At 33.8% G+C, this 20,772-nt stretch overlaps 1 protein-coding gene across 3 annotated transcripts in view; it reads left to right on the top strand.

Moving 5' to 3' along the window:
* The window catches only part of LOC126775079 (membralin), a 106,041-nt gene that overhangs the window by 31,457 nt on the left and 53,812 nt on the right, over nt 1-20,772 (top strand). For all 3 annotated transcript variants that reach the window (XM_050496831.1, XM_050496830.1, XM_050496832.1), the window contains exon 9: nt 19,395-19,527. In XM_050496831.1, coding sequence (XP_050352788.1) covers nt 19,395-19,527 — 133 coding nt within the window. The remainder of the gene's footprint in view (nt 1-19,394; nt 19,528-20,772) is intronic.

The raw sequence follows: 20,772 nt of genomic DNA, 5'->3' as shown, positions 1-20,772 counted from the left end.
ACTCGTTATTTGTTTAATTTATACGTTCTTTATATGACTCTTTACTCAGGATGGATTTTACAATTTCAGAAACCTTATTTGAATCGTTGATTTTAAAGAAACGATTTTTCTTCTTCGGGTTGGGATTTAGGGTCGGATTCCTCGGGAATTTCTAGGGAAAACCGATATTAAATTATTATTTATTATTGTTTTTTAATACAATTCCAAGAAATCGATGGTATAGGTTAAAGGATATCTAAAAATAAAAGCTGCAGCTTGTACAGGATGCGTCCTATAGAGTCCGGCTCTTGGAACTGCGATGAGGAAATCAACCTGAGTGGTTTTTTATTGCATTTTGCGATGTACTGTTAAAATGTCGTTTGAGGTGCCGTTTGATGTCCTGTATTGCTGGTTATGTCGTAGGAACATGTGTGTGGATGTTATTACTTTTATTAGTTTTCAACTATTAGTGTTCTGCGCCTAAATGCATTCGTGTGTTTATTGGCTTGTTTAATTTGTTATTATATAATGATAAAGACATACAGTATGCATTTAGGTGGTATTGTGATCAAATAATACAGTTAAAGTTTTGTCAGTGAATACAATAAAATCGGAGTAACAACCTGTGAATGTCCCACTGCTGGCTAAGGTCTCCCCTTCTTTTTTGGAACTTTTTCTACCACGCTGCTCCAATGCGGGTTGGTGGAAAACACATGTGGCAGAATTTCAGTGGTGTTTGCCCGGGTTTGAACCCACGATCATCGGTTAAGATTCACGCGTTATAACCGCTGGGCCATCTCGGCTGTTGAGAAGATGAATAGTTATAAGTATTTTATTTTAGGCACTGTGAGAAGTGAAACAGTGTAATTGTTTCATACAACTTCAATATGCTGCCAACCATGTGATCGTAGGATGTATGTACAAGTTATTATACTGCAAGTTATTTTACTAGATAAAAAGAAAAATGCATTCCAATGTTACTGTGACAAATTCAGCTTAATGTAGGAAAAATGTTTTACGATTGTAAAACGCAATGGATACAAACAATTTAAAGTAACGAAAAATCTTAGCCCCATTCATTACTCTGATATATTCCTCATCCCCTGTAATATGGCGTATCACTATGATTCGATTGATGGGTCACACATATTTTGTTAATGGCCTGTTTCAAGTAAATGGTTCTAAGGCTCAAATTATCGAACAAATACTATGAGGCGACGTGGCTGAAAAAGAAATATTAATTCTAGATATCAAAGATCTTGGAAGCAATAGGAACAAGAATTTCAATAGAGTGATTTTAAATGTACTATCGCGTCATTCCTGTGCATAACATTTTGACCCCTAATTGTTTAATAATCCAATGATATAACGCTAGACCTTAAATTATGATACTTAACCCATAAGACATTAATAAAAGACAATAATGATCCTATGGATCAAGAGGCTATAACACCTTCAACAATTTTGCGTTTTCTCGCTTCGAATGTATGGGAAGGAAGTTCTCATACAAAATTGACATATTTAGTGTACACATAATCTAACGCATGGATGATCATCGCTTACGCATAACCGAAGCAAGGTGTTCTTTGATCTTTATAAGTTGGAAATATTAAAAAAATATTGGCATATTGTGGTGTTGCATGTCTTTGAGAAACTCATACTATTGTTTGAGGTAGTATGGAGTATTTGGATTGTTTTAAACAGTAGAGAAGAAACAGAAGAGAATCTACTTCTCGTATTTCTATAAAAATCAATATTATATCAATACTATTTGAAATATACGTAAGATTATTGTTAATATTATGTTAAATGATTGTAAGAATACCTATTTCGTTAAAAATATCCTGCCTAGGCAGCTATAACTTTTAGAAAAAAATAATAATATGTGGTAGCCTTACAAAACGACATAATACTGTGAATATAATAAAAATGTACTGATTATTGATTTAGTTTTAAATATTTTAACCGCGCATACTGCGGAATTGTGTTTATTAGGAACGATGTTTGAGGTTTCAATAAAAGTTTCGAATCTAAAATTATTCCTGTACCATGTATCGGTGACTTAAGATGATCTTAGTGTAATTTATGCTTTGTTTAATTTTTTTTTAACTGAGGTATTATTTAGATTTTAGAGCAGAGAGTATAAAATATTATCTACAAACAATGGATTACAACTGGACAGAGGAATACTATCATAAGAAATCTTGAATGTTTAACAAACTTCTCTTGTATAATAACATTTTATAAGGCTTATTATAATTTCAGAAGTTTTTTTGAATTCATTTATAAAAAAATACAATTAAAAATCTGAACCGTAAAGTTGTGACTGGTCGGCTAGTTAGTAGTACATACAATGCAATCAAAACAAATGATTTATAATATCCGAGCACAGAATAATGGAGGATTAAAAAGGCTTTATGCAATGAAACGGTATGTTGTTGCGAACTCATGTTACCGTTGAACTGGATGTATGAAGAAAACATTTTACTAATAAATTATAATTCATAAGTATTATGTGAGGGTATTTGATCCGTGTATTATTAACAAAGGCGAGTGAAAACAAAAAATTAAACCCTTTATATAAAATTAATTGACTAATATTTTTTATAAATAGTAACAATTGATTAACCGGTTATTTCCAGTATATTATGTCTCTTTTAATTACATACATTTGTAGTTCAATGTCCAGCTTCATATTAGACATTTTTTAAACTATGATTCAAAAGAAGCTTCTTGAAAAAAGTTGTTTGATTGGTCGCTGGATACACGTATGACAGTATTCGTCCAACACATATATAGGTTTTCAAAAGATTCCTTACCGCTGAACAACAGATGAATTATAAATACAAAGTTAGCACATGAAAACTCATTGGTGTTATTCCGGGTTCGAATCCACAGACTATAAAAAGGAGAGGAGGTTTTAATTCAGCAGTATGATATTCACAAGCAAAGTAACAGACTTTGCTTAAAATTAGTGTATTTAAAGTATTAAACTTCAAAGTATTAAATAAAAATAAATGTGAAATGTGTAAATTGATATTCTTAAGCTTATTATAAGTTACGACGAGTTTGTAATAAGAGTTAGACGGAAAGACTCACCGGTCTAAGTTTATCGAAGTTCGGCACGTTTGCTTGATTCTTCTATCTCCGATACTCGGGGCAGTTGCCGGTGATAGTTTTATTATTTCCTTACGGACTTGTACGAACAAGTTTGCATGTGATGCATTTTATGTTGTGATATTATGAAAACATTTCAAATCAGCTTTAAACTAAAAAATTAAATAATAGACATTTTCTATTTGTATTTTGCTTTGAAAACTATTTTGCCTCTTGATTGAATTTTCAGTAAAAGCCTTTTATAATTAATTAAGGAAGGATTAAATTTACGTTTAGTATCGTTTAAATTACACGTTTGTTTTTATTGCGTGTCTATAGACACAATTTTGTATATTATATAATATATTTAGTTTTGAAGCTAATCAGATCCCGATTACAAGAGCAACAAATTCGGATAAACTTTCAAACCAAATAGTTTTTCTATTACAAGAAGACAGACCAGCAAATGTATCTATATAGTAACGCAAAGCAATAGCACATATATAACTTATATGCTTTATAGACATTCAATCGTCCATGCGGCTTTAATCATTGGATCTGATGACGAACAATCAATGTTCAAAACGGAAACATACATGAGACTACCAGTTACACTATTATGTGATTCAAATGTTCCTATTTACACCTTAATAATTATAAAATAACTTAAAAGCGATAGAGTAATTTCAATTTGATATCAAGTTTAGTAAATCTCATATCTCCGTCAATACTTAGCTCATTTGTTATTAATCCTAGCGGATAGAAACCGCCAGACGCCGCGTTATCTGAGATCAAAGTTGAAACTTTGCCCGTACGTTCTTTCGCTGCGTTTAATTGAGAAAACTTCATTTTTAGAGGGAATAACTTTTAAGGGATTACTTTTTGTGATAGTCTTCATTTATATGAGAGATTCTATCCCGAATTATAGAATAATATTGTATAGAATTATACCATTTTTACCATTTACATGTTTAGTAAATATAAATTTATAAATAATATAGGACTTTTTTCTCTAGATTATTTAATTATAATCTATCAGTATTATTATGATTTTTGTGATGATAGGAAAGTATATATTTCGGAAGTTTTTATGTTTATTTATTTTTATTTTATTTTTATTATATCTGGGAAACAAACAGTACACGCCACATATACTACACAACAAATTAACTCGATCACACACCAATCAAGTTTCCACTCAAAACTAATTCATGTATAAAAATAATTATTAAGATTCAAACAGTTAACAACAGCAAAACAATATTATATAATAAAAAATAAATAGAAATTAAATTAAATATTAAATAGAAATTAAATAGACGTGAATAAACAAGTATTATTAGATGCATCGGCAGGAAGAGAATGATTATAGCATTAGACCCGATTCGTGCAACATATTTTGCTCTTGTGAAATACATTTGAATACTAAATTTTAAATTTAAATTTAAATAAAAAATAAAGTATGTTATTATTATATTATAACGTCCTTAACTTCCTAAGTGTTTTAAATTGAAAACTACTCGTGAGTCTTGATAATATATAGTGAAGATTATTAAATGTAATGAATAAAATTTCCAATTATAGCGAATCTTAATAATGTGGACATATTTCAATTACTTGTATCTTTATTAACATAGTAATTACAGACACAAAAACTGTAACATAAAGCGTGTTTCCGATTAAACAGTGCGCCGGCGAGGCAATAACCGGCGCTTTATGATAAAGTTAATTAGATAGAACATTCGTTCCCCCGAGCCACTGTACAGATGAGATGCGCCGTCTCTTGAAAACGGAAAAGAAAATAAAGGGAAACAGAAAAAAAGACCTCCCTCTCCGCTTCCACACCTCGGGTGCCCGACGTCGGAAGCATGCAACAAGTTCAGCGGAGTTGTGCAACCGCGGAAAGTGGAATGTTACGAGTTTCGGTGGTTATATCACGTTACATGCTTCAAGGCGATGAACTTGGTCTTGTCGTTTCTATACGTTTATCTTAACTTCATTAACTTTAAGTTTGTCTTTTTAAATAGCAATTTTCAATAATATATAATTTATTTTATATGATTTAGTTAAGTATTGACTTTTTAAATCTAGTCTGGTTCAAATATAAGAATAAGATCATACATTTAATAGATAACTACACATCTTTTAATCTACCTGTAAATATAGCCCCCCTACGTAGATCCGACACACTTAGGGCTATGGAGGTCAGAGGGTTGTAACCCTTAGTTGAAAGTTATATTCTGTTAAATATAATCATATATATTCAGAATTTGCCTGAGGTTTTTCATTGTTTTTATAATGTGAGAGTTTCAATTGCTAAATCAAAAGTTTCTTTCTACCACAAACCAGCAAATGGTTATAACTTTTTTAGAAGAATTACTTTTTTAGAGTTTTTTTTCTTTCCTAATAGTAAAATTTTAGTTTCTGTTTATAAAATTAAAAAGGAAACCTTCTCGATCTTGCAGGTGTTTTAATTTTATATAATATTATTTAGGAAGTATAAGAAAATAAGTCTTACGTATACTAAAAATATCCATAATGTTTCAAATTAAAATTAAATTTATCTTCGATTATAATAGAGTACATGGCAAATATACAAATTATATTTCCTATCTTCGTTTCCGATTTTTCTTAAACGAGATCAACACGAATCCGTATATATGTGTGAGTAATGATCGCGACACATATGTATGAACTGTGGTGAGAATATTTCAAACTTACCGAAAAGCGCATCCAAAGCGACAGCCCGAGGCTGCAATTAGTTCGTGATCGACCGGATCAAGTCAAACAATGAACGTCAATGTCTACGTCTGTTCTCTCGCTAGTGTGTATTTTGAATTTACATTATTTAATCGTTCTTCAATCGAGTCGAGTATTCAAGGTCTGTAAATTTCCGTTACAGTATGACAAACCGAAGTCAGTTAATATCTTTTTTCAATATATAAAATGTAACCGGCTACAAAAAATTAAGCGGTTAATTTTTTTTTAAATTGCTTATACTGTTGAAATGTGATCGTTTCATTAGCAAGACAAAGCATCAATAAAGTCGTCACTTTTGATATAACCTTCAGTATCTAAATGTTCGTTAATAATATTTAACTTTACCATAGAACATTAGTGACCTGTTTTCTGGGATCCTGTTGTAAGCTTCTCAAAAAATAATTACTAACCCTGTCTTTTGTAGTAAGTATCAAGATATAATAGCATGTTCTTGTATTAATAGCACGCTCGTTTAATTTTTTTGATTATATTTTTTATACTATATTTTATATTACTTAACATTACATTCAAATAATAATATAATCAAAATTACAGTATGTACACACATATGCAAAGATGCTCTTAATCTTAATATTGGCCGATAGTAACGCGATTTACGGCTACGGCAAAAAGCATCATTTTGGCATCAAATGTTTTGTTCTTTACGGAGGATTTTATCGATCTTTTAGCGCTTTTATCATAAGTTAAAAGCAATAAAATGGAAACGAAAAGAAAAAAAATTGACTTAAATTTCCACACCTAACATATAATTTATTTATTTTCTTAGTTAATTAATTTAAATGGTTTAATTATCATAATTTAATTTATTAATTACCTTAATTTAGTAATTTTATTGATTATTATATAAATAGCAACTGACTGTATTCCTATAATTTTAATGAACGTTCTGATTTTATTCTGTTTTTGTACCTAACTAATAAATAAATAGCCCAAAACATTTGCCCGCATAAGCGCTCCTTAACATTTGACATATTTGACACATTTTACACTTCAGATTTTTTTTTTTTTTTTTATATTCGCCGGGAGGGCAAATGACTCTACTCCACCTGATGGTAAGTGGTAGTAGAGTCCAAACGCGACGACGGCCAGTACAGACGGGAAAAACGTTCTGCACTAGCCGCCTTCGCCTTGCCGGCCCGCAAGATGCCTCTTCACGCCTCGTTTGAAGGAACCCGGGTTGTAAGAGGTGGGGAACACGTGAGCTGGTAAGGAATTCCATTTTTTGGAAGTGCGACAAAGAAAGGAGTTGCCAAATTTCTTTGTTCGCGATGGAATTGATGTCACAGTTAGGCGGTGACATTGAGAACCAGCTCGCGTGGACTTAAGAAGGAAGGGGGAAGCAGGAATTAGAGAGAATCATTCCTCAGAGCACTCGCCGTGATACAGTCGCTCAGTGCTGCTATCTCACGACGCAATTGTAAAGGTTCAAGGGTGTTTGTGACCTTTACGTCGCCAATAATGCGTACGGCACGTCGCTGCAACCGGTCCAAATCCTCAAGTAGGTACTTAGCGGAGCCATCCCAAAGGTGCGAGCAATATTCCACGCAAGACCGTACCTGTGTTTTGTACAGCAGGCACAGTTGTTGTGGCGTGAAAAAGCGCCGCACCTTGTTCAGAATTCCGAGTTTCCGTGAAGCTGTTTTTATAACAGCCTCGATGTAATCCCTTGGACTAAGGTCGCAGCGAACGTCAATCCCCAGCATGGCGATTTTGCTTTGCATCACCAGCGGAGTATCACAGAGGGAGGGGAGAGGGGAAAATGTTGACTTTCAACATTTTCAGATTTAGATAATGTTTTTTTAATACCTATATAATAGATATTTTTTGTAAAAATGAACTTTCGTGAAAAACGGTTTACTTGCAGTTTGCATGCCGTTGAAGCGTATCTGTCTCGCGTTGCAAGTATCTGTAAAACGAAGCGTTACATCGCCCTAGGGGCTCAATTACTTCAAAGCCCAGTAAGTCGGTTTCGTAAGCTATAATGAATTTAGTTTCAAATTGCCAACATCCGCTGCTGCTTGCAAATGATGCTTCGGATAGATTTATGTCACTTTTGATACAATAATTATAACCCTTATCTTCGACATTTTCTTAGTATTCCTTAATGATGAATTATTTCTTTAAAATATTACTAGTGTAACGAGTATTATTGACACGTAGTAATAAAACGGCTGCAACTAATAAAATGACTAAATAAGATATAATATTATTTGAATAAAACAATGAATTATTCATAATAATAATAAGTTATTAGAGTCGATGGTTTTATGGGTGCGCATCGACCTGTTCATTATTGACCATTCGGAATTATCCACTTTAAATTCGAAATAACGACTCTCAGCCTCAGACATATACAAAAATAAATAAAAATCATCAATAAATCGAAGGATAAAAAACACAAGCTGACTAATAATATTTCGAAAAGTTAACAATTTAGATTTTGTTGTGTTATTTTATTATGTATACAAAATTGTTTGTATAACATTAATAATCTCGCCGTACCATATAACTAACGTCATAATTAACGGCTTTAGTTCTTTGAATTTAAATAATTCATTAGAATTTTCTTTCATACAAGAATTTACATAATAAAAATGATTTTTTTAAATATTAACAACTCGAAGAAAGCTAGTTATTTTTTTTTACTACTAATAGGCCAGCGTTTGACCGTTGACTTGCCTGATGTAAAGCATCGACACGGTCTAAGATGTAGCACGCTAATTTATTTGCTATCACTCGTCTTTCACTAAGAGGCGCTCGCGCAGCATGTCTTTGTCGATTTTCGATACTTAGTGCGTATAATTTTTTTTATTCTGTAGACAGTCCTAAATCTAGTTGAGTATGAAGCGATTGTGGTTGCAGTGTACCTACAAGTCTAGCAAGCAATTTAAACAATTCCATGGGCCCATGATTCGATGGGTACTCCGAAATATTTTTACGGATCACAAAGCACGGTAGACGTGATGTAACTACTCACTACTATAACCTATTCCAACCACCAGAGGAGTAAACCCAAAAAAACAACTGACATTGATATCAATTCCGTACCGTACCGTACCGTAACAGCCTGTGAATGTCCCACTGCTGGGCTAAAGGCCTCCTCTCCTCTTTTTAAGGAGAAGGTTTGGAGCTTATTCCACCACGCTGCTCCAATGCGGGTTGGTAGAATTCACATGTGGCAGAACTTCAGTGAAATTAGACACATGCAGGTTTCCTCACGATGTTTTCCTTCACCGTAAAGCACAAGATGAATTATAATCACAAATTAAGCACATGAAAATTCAGTGGTGCTTGCCCGGGTTTGAACCCACGATCATCGGTTAAGATTCACGCGTTCTTACCACAGGGCCATCTCGGTTTTTTTGATATCAATTGACGCGATATAATTGGTCAAGATCTTGAATAATTTATCATATTCACCATGGACTCGCGAAAAAATGGCGTTTTCAATATCCGCGAAGTTGTAATTGGAACTTCGAAAGTTAAATTAATGTGGTTATAAATAGTTAAGTGAAATTGTGTTGTATTTTAAATAAAGATAAATTAATCAATAACTGTTTATAGTGCGTAATACAACAGAACAATTAGAAAATCGAGTGCAATTTGTAAATCTATGCCATGTTTACCTTTATTCCTACTCCGATTGGAATAGGGTTTAAATACAGATGTAAAATGTCAGAGAAAACAACAAAAACTTGAATGTCTATTTTTGGAAAATCCATTAGGTTTTGGAACAAGTCTTAGAACAAAATGTTATTCTTTATTGTGTTAGTAATAAGGTATTGCGAGGTTTATAGGTTTGATCGTTTTTACAAATAATCATGTATATATTAAAAGTTAAAATCCTTTCACGATTGCCAAACTGCATTCTTCTTCTTCTTCGTCGTGACACTCTTGTCAGAGCGGTCGTGGTCGCAATGAAGTATGTATCTATGAATTATTCGGCGCAGATGTTATTCGCCTCACGAGCCTTAGCCTTATGTCCCTGTTAGTGGTGAGCCTGGTGCATTCATGCAAAGGACCGCCAACAGTTGTTTTTATTTGGTCGGTCCATCGCATGGGCGTCTTTCCACGTGGTCTGATGCCATCCACCTTGCCTTGAATAACAAGGCGTTCAATGGAGTCATTTCAATGCCGGGAGACGTGTCCAAAAAATGTTAGTATGCGCTTTCGAACCAGCGCCGAAAGACGCTGTTTGATGCCGAGTTCTTGAAGAATGGAGATATTGGTGCGAAATTCGGTCCACGAAACTCTTAGCATTCGTCTCCAGCACCACATCTCCAGAGTATCGATCTTCTTTTTTTCGACCTGCCGCAAAGTCCACGTCTCCGCAGCGTATAGAAATATGGGGAAAACAAGCGTTTGTACGAGCCGGATCTTGGTTGCTTTGGTAATGTTTCGGTTCCTTCATATTTTCTTCAGCCTCTCCATTGCAGTTCTCGTAATTACTTCCCCACAAACTGCATTACTTCCCCACAAACGCCGTGTTATTTTACCAGTACTCGGGAAAATGAAGCATAATGTCGCCCTTGAGGCCCAATTACATCAAAGCCGACGTAAGTGGGTTTCGTAAGCATTGATGAATTTAGTTGCAAATTGTCTACATCCGAGGCGGACGGAAGCGACCGGTGTCTGTCGCCCAACTTTTGATTGTATCATGTCACTCATGTTAGGCGGTTAGTGTGAAATATTTTACTTTTACATAAGTAAGGATACATTAAACATTTTGATAAATTTGATTAAGGAATAAACATCATTGTAAGCTTGTAAGATTGTGTATTAAAATTCATAGAAAATAATTAAAAAGGTTTTTAAATATTTTGTGACCAACATGAATTAATTGAAATTAATTTGATTATAAAATACATGTGTATATATAATAAAGGCGCTCATAGGTGTTTTTTTATTATTATTAGCTACAGTAACAGCCTGTGAATGTCCCACTGCTGGGCTAAAGACCTCCTCTCCCTTTTTTGAGGAGAAGGTTTGGAGCTTATTCCACCACGCTGCTCCAATGCGGGTTGGTGGAAAATTATAGTTGGTGGAGATTATTAGTTATACCGCGATAATATAGTGTTAATATCCCAGAAACGCCCTCTTGAAAATCTAAATATAAGTAAATTCTATCTTTCTTACATTATAAAATGAAGATTGCATTTAAATTTCATATTTCTATGTAGCTTTGATGAGATTGAACGTTGTCTGTCAGTCAGTCATGGTACAATTTAAAAATATATAGATGGAATTATTTGATCTTCAAGGGAATTAACTGTGTCGTTTGGAAATTTGTTTTTTATCGGTACACTTTGATAGAACGGCATGTCGTAGTTTTAAATCAAATCCTGCAATATTGCTTGCGCCATCGTCCCTGGCGATTTTCTAGTTGTTTTTCATTTTGAAATGCGTACACTACGTTACGATTCTTTTATGAAGCCAATTTCAAATATACCGGATAACTCCCACAGGATATAAGTCCAACACTCTACATTAAATATAATTTCGATCTTAATATTGCGTATATTTACTACGTTATTAAGGATTATTTAATAATATAGAGGAAGAAAATGAGTTTTCGCTCAAGTATTTGTTTATGTTATTAACACATTCATTAGATAATATTGTTAAATATGAATGTGTTAAGAAATAAAAACTTTATATGGTATCAAATATACTTTAATATATAGGTTATAAAAACTATTAAAGATTTTTGTTAGAAAGAGCAAAGATGTTGAAGTTCAAACTCAATAAACTTAAAGTAATATAATCTGATTGGATTGAATTATAAAGAAATATTATGATTGAAATGCATAGGTCTTCCTTGCATTAATTGTTATTACAAGATATTTTTAACTTGCAATGTATATATTATTAACATGCAATATATGTAGTTTGTTAAGGTCACATTATGCAAGCTTCATTACTACTAATTCCTCTTATCCAACGGAGTTAAAATTTTACATTTTAATGCATTTTTATGGTAAGCATGACTTATTCTACACCCAGGATCGGCTCCAGACAAAGGAACTTCTCAATGATCGGCATAAACAAGAAATTTTGTATATCTTGTTTTGAAAAATGTTTTTTTATACTATTAATTTATAAGATTAAGTTCGTACTACTTATTTGTTCTTCAATGAGTACAAATAGAACTGTTCACGTAGACCACACATAGAGATGTATTATAGGTGCAACTCATAACCCCTACCGTAATAACAAATGAAATACGAATATTCGTCTCCGATATTTCGTATCGGTGAAATGTTTTCGTTTCGATATGAGTGTTTCTGTGCATTTGTCGTGTATCTGTTTCCACGTCGGATGCTGTTCAATTGCACGTAAGAATGTACTCACGCGAATGGACTTTACACTGTATTTTGTGTATAATATTTTAGTATATTTTTATAAAATTATTAAGGCACCTAATCGTATGCTTTCGACTTGGTGTTTGCCTTTTTGATATTGCACGCTATTATTGTAACATGCTTACTTGTCAAAAGTGCATAGATTAAATCAAATTCTAATGACGATATTATAGAACGAAAGTATTTTTTATATTATATTTGTAAACAAGAATAAATTATGTATAAATAAATACCTGCATATTCTTTACTCGCTTTTAAAATGAAACCATATTAGTCTTCATATCTTTTCTTTATTTAATACGGCTATTTTTCGACAACACATGTTTAAATTTCGGTATTTTATACTTTTAATACATTAGTTTTAAAAATTTCATGTGCGTAAAATCTAAAATTATTTGTAGAAGTATAAAGCAGCACAATATTTTAAAAGCAAATTATAAGTTATATCGTCGCTGGAACGGCGGCGGCAACGTTGACAGTGTGAGGATATTGAATTATTGGTGGATTTTGCATTTTTCCGGGTGAGAGACAAAAAGGCGTGCCAGCGCCCAGCGGACACTGAATCAATTACGTTACGGGTGACGTGGCGGCGAACCGTAATTCGATCCGTCGGCAAATGTTGATTTGACCGCGGGCCACATCTAGCTAGCTAGACCGACCGATACACTGATCCATTTTCACCATTAGCAGTTTGTTAAACCGCTGCCCTAATTAAACTACGGCCCGCACTCGCCTTGATCACAAGGGACCGGACTAGCCCGACACGTACGCTTCATTAATGGCACGATGAACCGACGGTATCGCCGATATACCTAAGTATTATACCATTGTGTACCGATGACAGTAATCTCCTCAACGCTGTCGGCGCCGAGAGTCAGGCAACAGATTTTAGGTGAGTGGTAAAGCGGATTATCGAAATTAACCTCTTCATCGGCTCTAATGATTGACTCTTCTTCCACTCGAGTGCTAGGGGTTCTCTCGTAAGACGCTACGTAACGTTTTGGGCCAATAATCCTTATTATAATATCGCTATATTTTACCTTCGATGATTATTGGAAAATGTTTAGGTAGTAAATTAATTAATTTATATTATTATCCGGGTACTTAGACGTTTTAAATTTTATATTATGCGTAATGAATCGTGCCGAGATTGTTTCTTTGTTTAATTATATATCAATGTTTTTGCACATGTACTTTTTGTTTAACTTATTAAAAGTGAAAAAAAAATCGCAATTATAAGTTGTTCTCTAAAAGAACGTACGATATAGCCATAGAATTAAAACTGATTGACTGCGCATTATCCTATTATTATTACTATGTATTATAGGTTTTTTAAAATTGTCACAAATAATACATTTATTAGGCATAGCCTGTGTATATGATAACGATGTCGAGTATCGAAAGCATAAGTCTGTATTAGATTGGCAAAGACCGTCTTGGTGAGCTAATCTGGCTAAGGCGAGGCACACAATAGGCTTTATTAACATGCATGCTCGTTCGATACAAATTGACGACGGTTCGATGTACTTGCGGTTGCACTAAGAATACCTGATCTTACCATGTATGTAATAAAGGCTATATTGCTATAAAAACGAACACCGGCGGAGACGAGTATAACAAATGTGTAATGCCGTTGTCCCGTCCCCGAAACGAGGTTCAGAGGGAGTAATCTCATTGAACGAGAAAGTTTTTACTATACGTTTGATAGTTGGCGGTTGATACTTTAGACGTATTATCACTTTAGTTTATCATATTTTCTTTAACGAAAGTTTATTATCGAGTTGAATGAATTATACCTGCAACACGTTTTGTAAAAAAAATGACGCAATTCGTTGTTTGATATTGTACTCGTATAACTAAGACTTAATTTAAGTAAAGTTCATTATTATAAAATGAATAGTGAGAGATTTTCTAATAATAATAACAAATATATAAACCTTACACTATATTATCGATAAAAGCCTATAATGGTATTTTGATTATTTCTGAATAAAAAAGTAACAAAATTATATATATTTTTGTTTAAAAAATAATATCTCTCTACATATCCATAACTATAACTAAAAGAGAACGCATATTTTGACATAATAGAATGATCGTGTGTCAGACTCGCTAGGATGAGGCGTAGCGACGTAGTCAAAACAACTTGCTTTTTGTATTATTTTGATATATCTTTAATCAATGCGGTTATACTAACATTTTTAACATTAAAGCTATTGTACAAGTAAAGTAAATTAAAAAATGACTATTATCTGGTCAAATTTTGTATGATTAAATTATAATGTGATTGTGGAGACCAATTCATATTTTATATTCATGGCTTAAACATGACCATACTTTTTTATGTTGTACGGCGTATCGACAAAGTTCCATCTGGTCGTGGTCACGAGCTGAATAAAATCCGAATCGCCGTTTAAAATGTAATGTATGAAAAATCAAATATAATGTATGAAATGCATAACATATGTACATCGTTAAAGTTTAAACAGATCGGGGATCAAGTTTAGATAAGGGGAAATTAAAAAACTTAAAGACAATTTCTGTTCTCGGCAGCAGGAGATGCACATTTGCTTCCATGCAGTTCTTCATCTGCAGTTAACATATTAAATATGAATTTATTTATATAGTGCGTTATAAGTAAATACGGACCGGCTTTATAAATATATTTTAAATATTATTTTTACTAGATGATCGTGCTACGGTATATAGGCTAATCAAGGCCAAAGGTCAACATTCGCCTAACTATGTGTAGCAGGTCACGCCAAGGTTTAATTTTATGGACACCAAGTCTTTGAATCACTCCCTTAGGATTTGGATCATTAAGTGGGTAAATGGTTAATGAAAATAGAATGAGCACTAAACATCGGAGTGGAATTAAGCCAGTCACCTAGCCGTCGTTAAATGTTGTTATCGTTGCGATTAAGTAACAAAACAAGTCAGCTGAGGCGGGCGGGTGACGCGGGGTGGGGCGCGTCGCGAATAATAATCTCAGTTTACGACGGGAGGCGAGTGAATCAATAAAAACACTAATAATGCACAGGCGTAATCCGGCTCCTGCAACGCGATTACAGACCCTAACGAGCTCGTAAAGGCGGATCACCAATGCACGGCTTAGCGCCGAAACTTAATCGCCGCGGGATAGAAAGCGATTGCCAATACGGAACCATCAATATGTGTCGCAAACTTAATTACGTAATGATACGTGATTCTAAAGCCAGACTAAATATCATTATAAAAGAAGAAAATGAATAAATATGTCATTGAAATTCTATATTAGTCATACAACTGTGAGTTTTTACGAGTGGGAGTTTTTAAAAGTGGGCGGAATGAAAGATATAAGGGGATTTAAAAATACAAAATCATTTCTACTTTTTGTTATAGCGTCAACTGCCACGCTATCAGAGATTACATTTTTAAGACCTTTCAATTAATTGAATACCTTCAATTAATTTAAAATTATAAAGTAATATTTTTACTTAGTGTGAAATATGCGTCCAACCTACTTTGTTAATTTGTTCATAATGGTAAATTTCTACCCACGAGTTACGATATGTACCATTAAGGCAACACGAATCTCTCACGAATCACGGTACGAAGAAACTGAACAAAAAATAACAATTTTAACTTCCGCTCTTCCTTGACTTGACTCAAGGTTATAATGGCAAACCCAGGTTTCATCCTTAGTCACAAGACTATAATTATCAGTATATTTTGACGAGCCGGTTGGCGTGGTTGGTAGAACACTTGCCTTTCACGCCGAAGGTTGTGGGTTCGATTCCCACCCAGGACAGACATTTGTGTGCATGAACATGTCTGTTTGTCCTGAGTCTGGGTGTAATTATCTGTATAAGTATGTATCTACAAAAGAAAAGTAGTATATGTAGTATATCAGTTGTCTGGTTTCCATAGCACAAGCCTTGTACAAGATTAATTTGGGATCAGATGGCCGTGTGTGAAAAATGTCCTGGATATTATTATTATTATTTATTACAGAGATCTAAAAACGCACTGGAAGTTATCGATAAATATTAAAATATGTACTGTAACAGTATATTTATGTAAATCAATTTTAGCAAATCAAACGATTTGGTAAATAAATGAATACCAAAAAGAACATTAAAGGAGCCATGTCTCAGTCCTGTCTTATCCTAAGAACCCTAAAATAGTACAGGCACCATTATTCTCAATTTACGCCAAGTTCAAGGAAGCGCGGACGACAGACGCGGCGGGTGTCCCCCTTGATTAAAACCTGGGAAGAAGCGACAATTTGTGTGCTATCTTACACCTCCGGCTATACGAGGATTGCTCTTGAGCTGTTATCGAGTACAATCGACTTTCATATGTTTTCATTTGTTTTGCGCCCTTATGTCTGATTGGTTCCAATATAAACAAACGTTTATTGTATATAAATTAATGTTACACGCAATAACTACATTTTTATGACATAGTAATATGAATATTAAAAAAAATTGCGTTAACTTAATTATTTTTTCATATGCAATAAATTTGTCATGTCTCAATATCATCGTATATTATAAAACCACAAGAAAGTTACTTGATGAAAAGATATATGCTAAGAAGTTTCGCATTTGCGGTTCAATCATTCAGAGCTAAAAAGTCACGGCTGTTACCAATTCATCGGAGCATGCGACGTAATCCGTAGCGAAGCGAGTAAACAAATTACCGAGCGGGTCGAGACGGGGCCGGCCGACGTGCCGGCGTCCGCTATTAATTTTAATTCCGGCACAAGACGTAGATCGCCGGAGATGGGTGAAAAGCACGCGCGAAACACTACAGATGCAAAATTATTGAATGAATGAATACAATAATAGACAATAATATTACTTCCTTCGAATACTGTATTCAATCTGTTATGGCTGGAACGAAAACATTAAGACGACTCGCTTTTATATATGTTTAATGAAAAATGTATGGTACGTTAAACGCACAATAAAAACTTTACTATTAATTGGAAATAAAGAAAGATCAGTTAGTAAAATGTTAACTATAAAATCATTACTTCAATTATTTCTTATAAATATCTCTTCTAATTAATTGCATTCTTATATTATATACTACAATCCTTGTCAGAAAAGCTTTAACGCATATTTTGGATATGTTTCATAAGTGCATAATTAAGTTGATATCACATATTCAAGAATATAATAGATTAGAAGTTAGGATTAATTGTGCCAACATAGTTAAGGGCGACACGCTGATTCGTCGTCAGCGTTAGGTTGGCTGTCGGCGCGTGTCGTCAGGCTCGTGACTACTCCTAACGTGTTTATTGTATCAGTGCTGGGCCTCATCAAAATGCAAATAAGGCTCTGCCGCGGCGCCGGACAGTTGTCCGTGTTATATTGAGTTATGTTCCCGCTCCGGACCAATTGTCTGAGGGTTGAGTGTGAAATTCATACGGGATTTATTGCTGCACGTCGAAATTTTATTATGAACTTATGTCACACATTTAATAATACAATTCAGAAGTAACAAACGTCCATTGTACCTTTAATTTTATTAATACATAATCTGCTGTCGTTACTGTTACATTCAACTATACTTATAGGAAAGAACGATATTTCAAAAAGCGTAATTTAATTTTAAATTTCAGACCTGTTTCTATTTTCTGGTACATATAATAATATAATTTATTGTATTTTGATTTTATAAAGGTAACATTTTCCCGAAAGTCATATAGCAAGTCATGTAAAATGTATTTCCAAAAATATAAAACTGTATAAGTGCACAGTTCTAAATTTCTGACAAAAAAGTTACTCTCACGCATTTATTATTATTTGAAATGATAGAACAGCTTATTAAAATCTAAAATAAGATAAAAAATTGAAAACACGTGAATTTATTATTATTAGAGTCGGTATTGTCCACCATATTTATTAGATAAGCTCAACTATCCACTGTTTCATTTAGATGACTTAGGAGATCCGTTTTTTCATCTTAATGAGTTTCATATTGCGGTAAAGGATAATTTAGAAATAAGCTTGTCCGTTGAAATTGTTAATGATTACTAAATTAACTACAAAAATAGTACGTTAGAATGTATGCTTAGCAGTCGAGGTGGTGTTCCACAGCATGTCGGGTGCTTAATAAGCTCCTAGCGGTGCTCGGATTTCGGTCGTTAGGGTGTAACTGTCGACACCTAATTAGTCCTACTCCCCGACACCAACCGTCTCCTATGACTATCACACATGACCCGCGATATTTAATGCTGAGCTAAAATATGCGGTTGCGCTCACATGGACCTGCTTCAGTTCGACTAATTGCTAGATGAAGAACGTGTTTAAAGTTGTTTCGTTGAATTAAGTTGTTGCCTTTTCATCACTGCAGGCTTCAGACTTTATTCGCAATTTAATTATAAAATTCAATATATATATTTTAATTCAATATATATATTTACCATCGGGTTATATACGATAGTAAATATATATTGTACACAATATCGTTACCTATGGTACGTAACAGTGGTAACGATGATGTAACAGGCGTCTTCATACAGCCTCTTTTATTTTATTGCCGATATAGTTCAGTATTAGAATACGTGAATCGTAACTATCGTCTTGTCCTTAGTGGTGATCTTTCACCACATATTCTTATATGTTGTGAACAAACCTGCATGTTTCACATGAAAATCTGCTACATACACTTAATACACTTAACTAAAACGCATTGGTGCAGCGTGGTGGAAGAAGCTCCAAAACCTTTTCTTTAAAAGGAGAGCAAGGCTTTAACCCAGCAGAAAGACGTTTATTTTATTGGAATTAATTACACAATTATTTTTATACTAACGGCCGTACTTTTGCTTAGCAATTGTTTAGTTAAACACTGATTTCACTCTTTTTGTTATTATTGATTTGACATTTGACAGAAGAAAACTCAGCATTGGTAAACTAATCACCCGCTAAACAAGGTTTATATGTAAGGCCGTAAAATAATTATTAAAATATACATACGTAAGACTCCTGTTTTATCCAAACCTTCCATCCAAATCCAATCTTCCAAAAATCCAAATCTTCAGTTTCTGTATTTTTAATTAACCTACTACTTCAACTTGGTATAAAGAGTTTCATTATTTATTTATTATTGCAGTCCCTTTGCACTTAATATTAAGCCAAATTGTACTCGAAGCCTTAACTAAAATAAAAATCTTTCGTTTGACAGGTATGGAAGCCATTATGTCAGAGTTCTTCAATGATACAACAACAGCATTCTATATTATTCTCATCGTATGGATAGCCGACCAATATGACGCGATTTGTTGCCACACAGCCATCGCTAAAAGACATTGGCTAAGGTAAGTGACACCTATTTATATATATATATATATATATATATATACACGATTTTTAAATATATTTTTATGACGTCGTCATGAACCTTAAAAGACAACGTCAGTCGGGCGGGTCAGCTTGTTTTTAAATGTATTTTCCAATTTCCATTATCAAAAGATTATTTTGTTTAAAAAAAACGTTGCATACCATTTTAAAAACGTCGCATTAACACAAATGGATTTTCGAATGACATTTACGTTTTAACCTACAAAATGGCAACCCAATTAGTGTCGCCGCTGATATGGCTCTAGTTTATTGAAAAGTACTCGGGTTCGGTCCGACGCTTATTAATTAGCGTATTGATACGGCGGCCGGTGTCATCGACGTTTGTGCTCAGGATTTCGATGTACAACAGCTTTTGTTTCACGTCCAATAACGAAATTGCGACAAATAATTACCTGCCTATTAATTAGTACTCTTTTGTTTGATACGTGAAATCAATATGCAAAATGTATGCATTTGAGAGATTTAGTTTTGGTTTGGTCGGTAGTTTAGGTGAAAAGTACAAATATTTTAATTGATTTTTTAAGCCAATTACTAATTATTTGCAAAGAAATGTGTTATCTTAATGGTTGAGTTAGGGCTTTGTGCAAGCTCTGGGTAGATACCACCTACTCATCAGATATTCTACCGCAAAACAGCAGTACTTGGTATTGTTGTGTTCCGGTTTGAAGGGTAAATGAGCCAGTATAATTACAGGCACAAGGGCCATAACATCTTAGTTCCCAAGGTTTTGGGCGCATTGGCGATGTAAGGGATGGTTAACATTTCTTACAATGCCAATGTCTATAGGCGTTGGTGACTACTTACCATCAGGTCGGTCATATGCTCGTCCGCCTACCTATAATATTAAAAAATAAATAAATTTAATAATGGTAGTGGGATGTTATATGATAATGAACTTTACCTTATTTGGTACATAAGAATAATCTCGAGAGTCATTTATGCGTTTTCCTCACCAATTTGTGATATACTCTAATTTTCAAATTCATTGTTTTATTCGGATCGAATTAGAATAATCCGGATCGTATTCGGGCGTTAATTAAATTAATCCATTGCTATAACCGCACGAGTTAGACGGACGACTGTCGCGGCCCATTGACACGTGCGGTTGTGCTGACGCGCGGTCCGCGCGTACGTCAAATTATATGCCAGCGACAGGTACACTACAGTACACTCGAGTTTAATACGTATGTTTGTATGTTTGT

Source organism: Nymphalis io, chromosome 17 (genome assembly GCF_905147045.1).
Source record: "Nymphalis io chromosome 17, ilAglIoxx1.1, whole genome shotgun sequence".
In the NCBI taxonomy this organism is placed as follows: Eukaryota; Metazoa; Arthropoda; class Insecta; order Lepidoptera; family Nymphalidae; genus Nymphalis; species Nymphalis io.
This window is presented reverse-complemented; position numbering and strand designations above follow the sequence as displayed.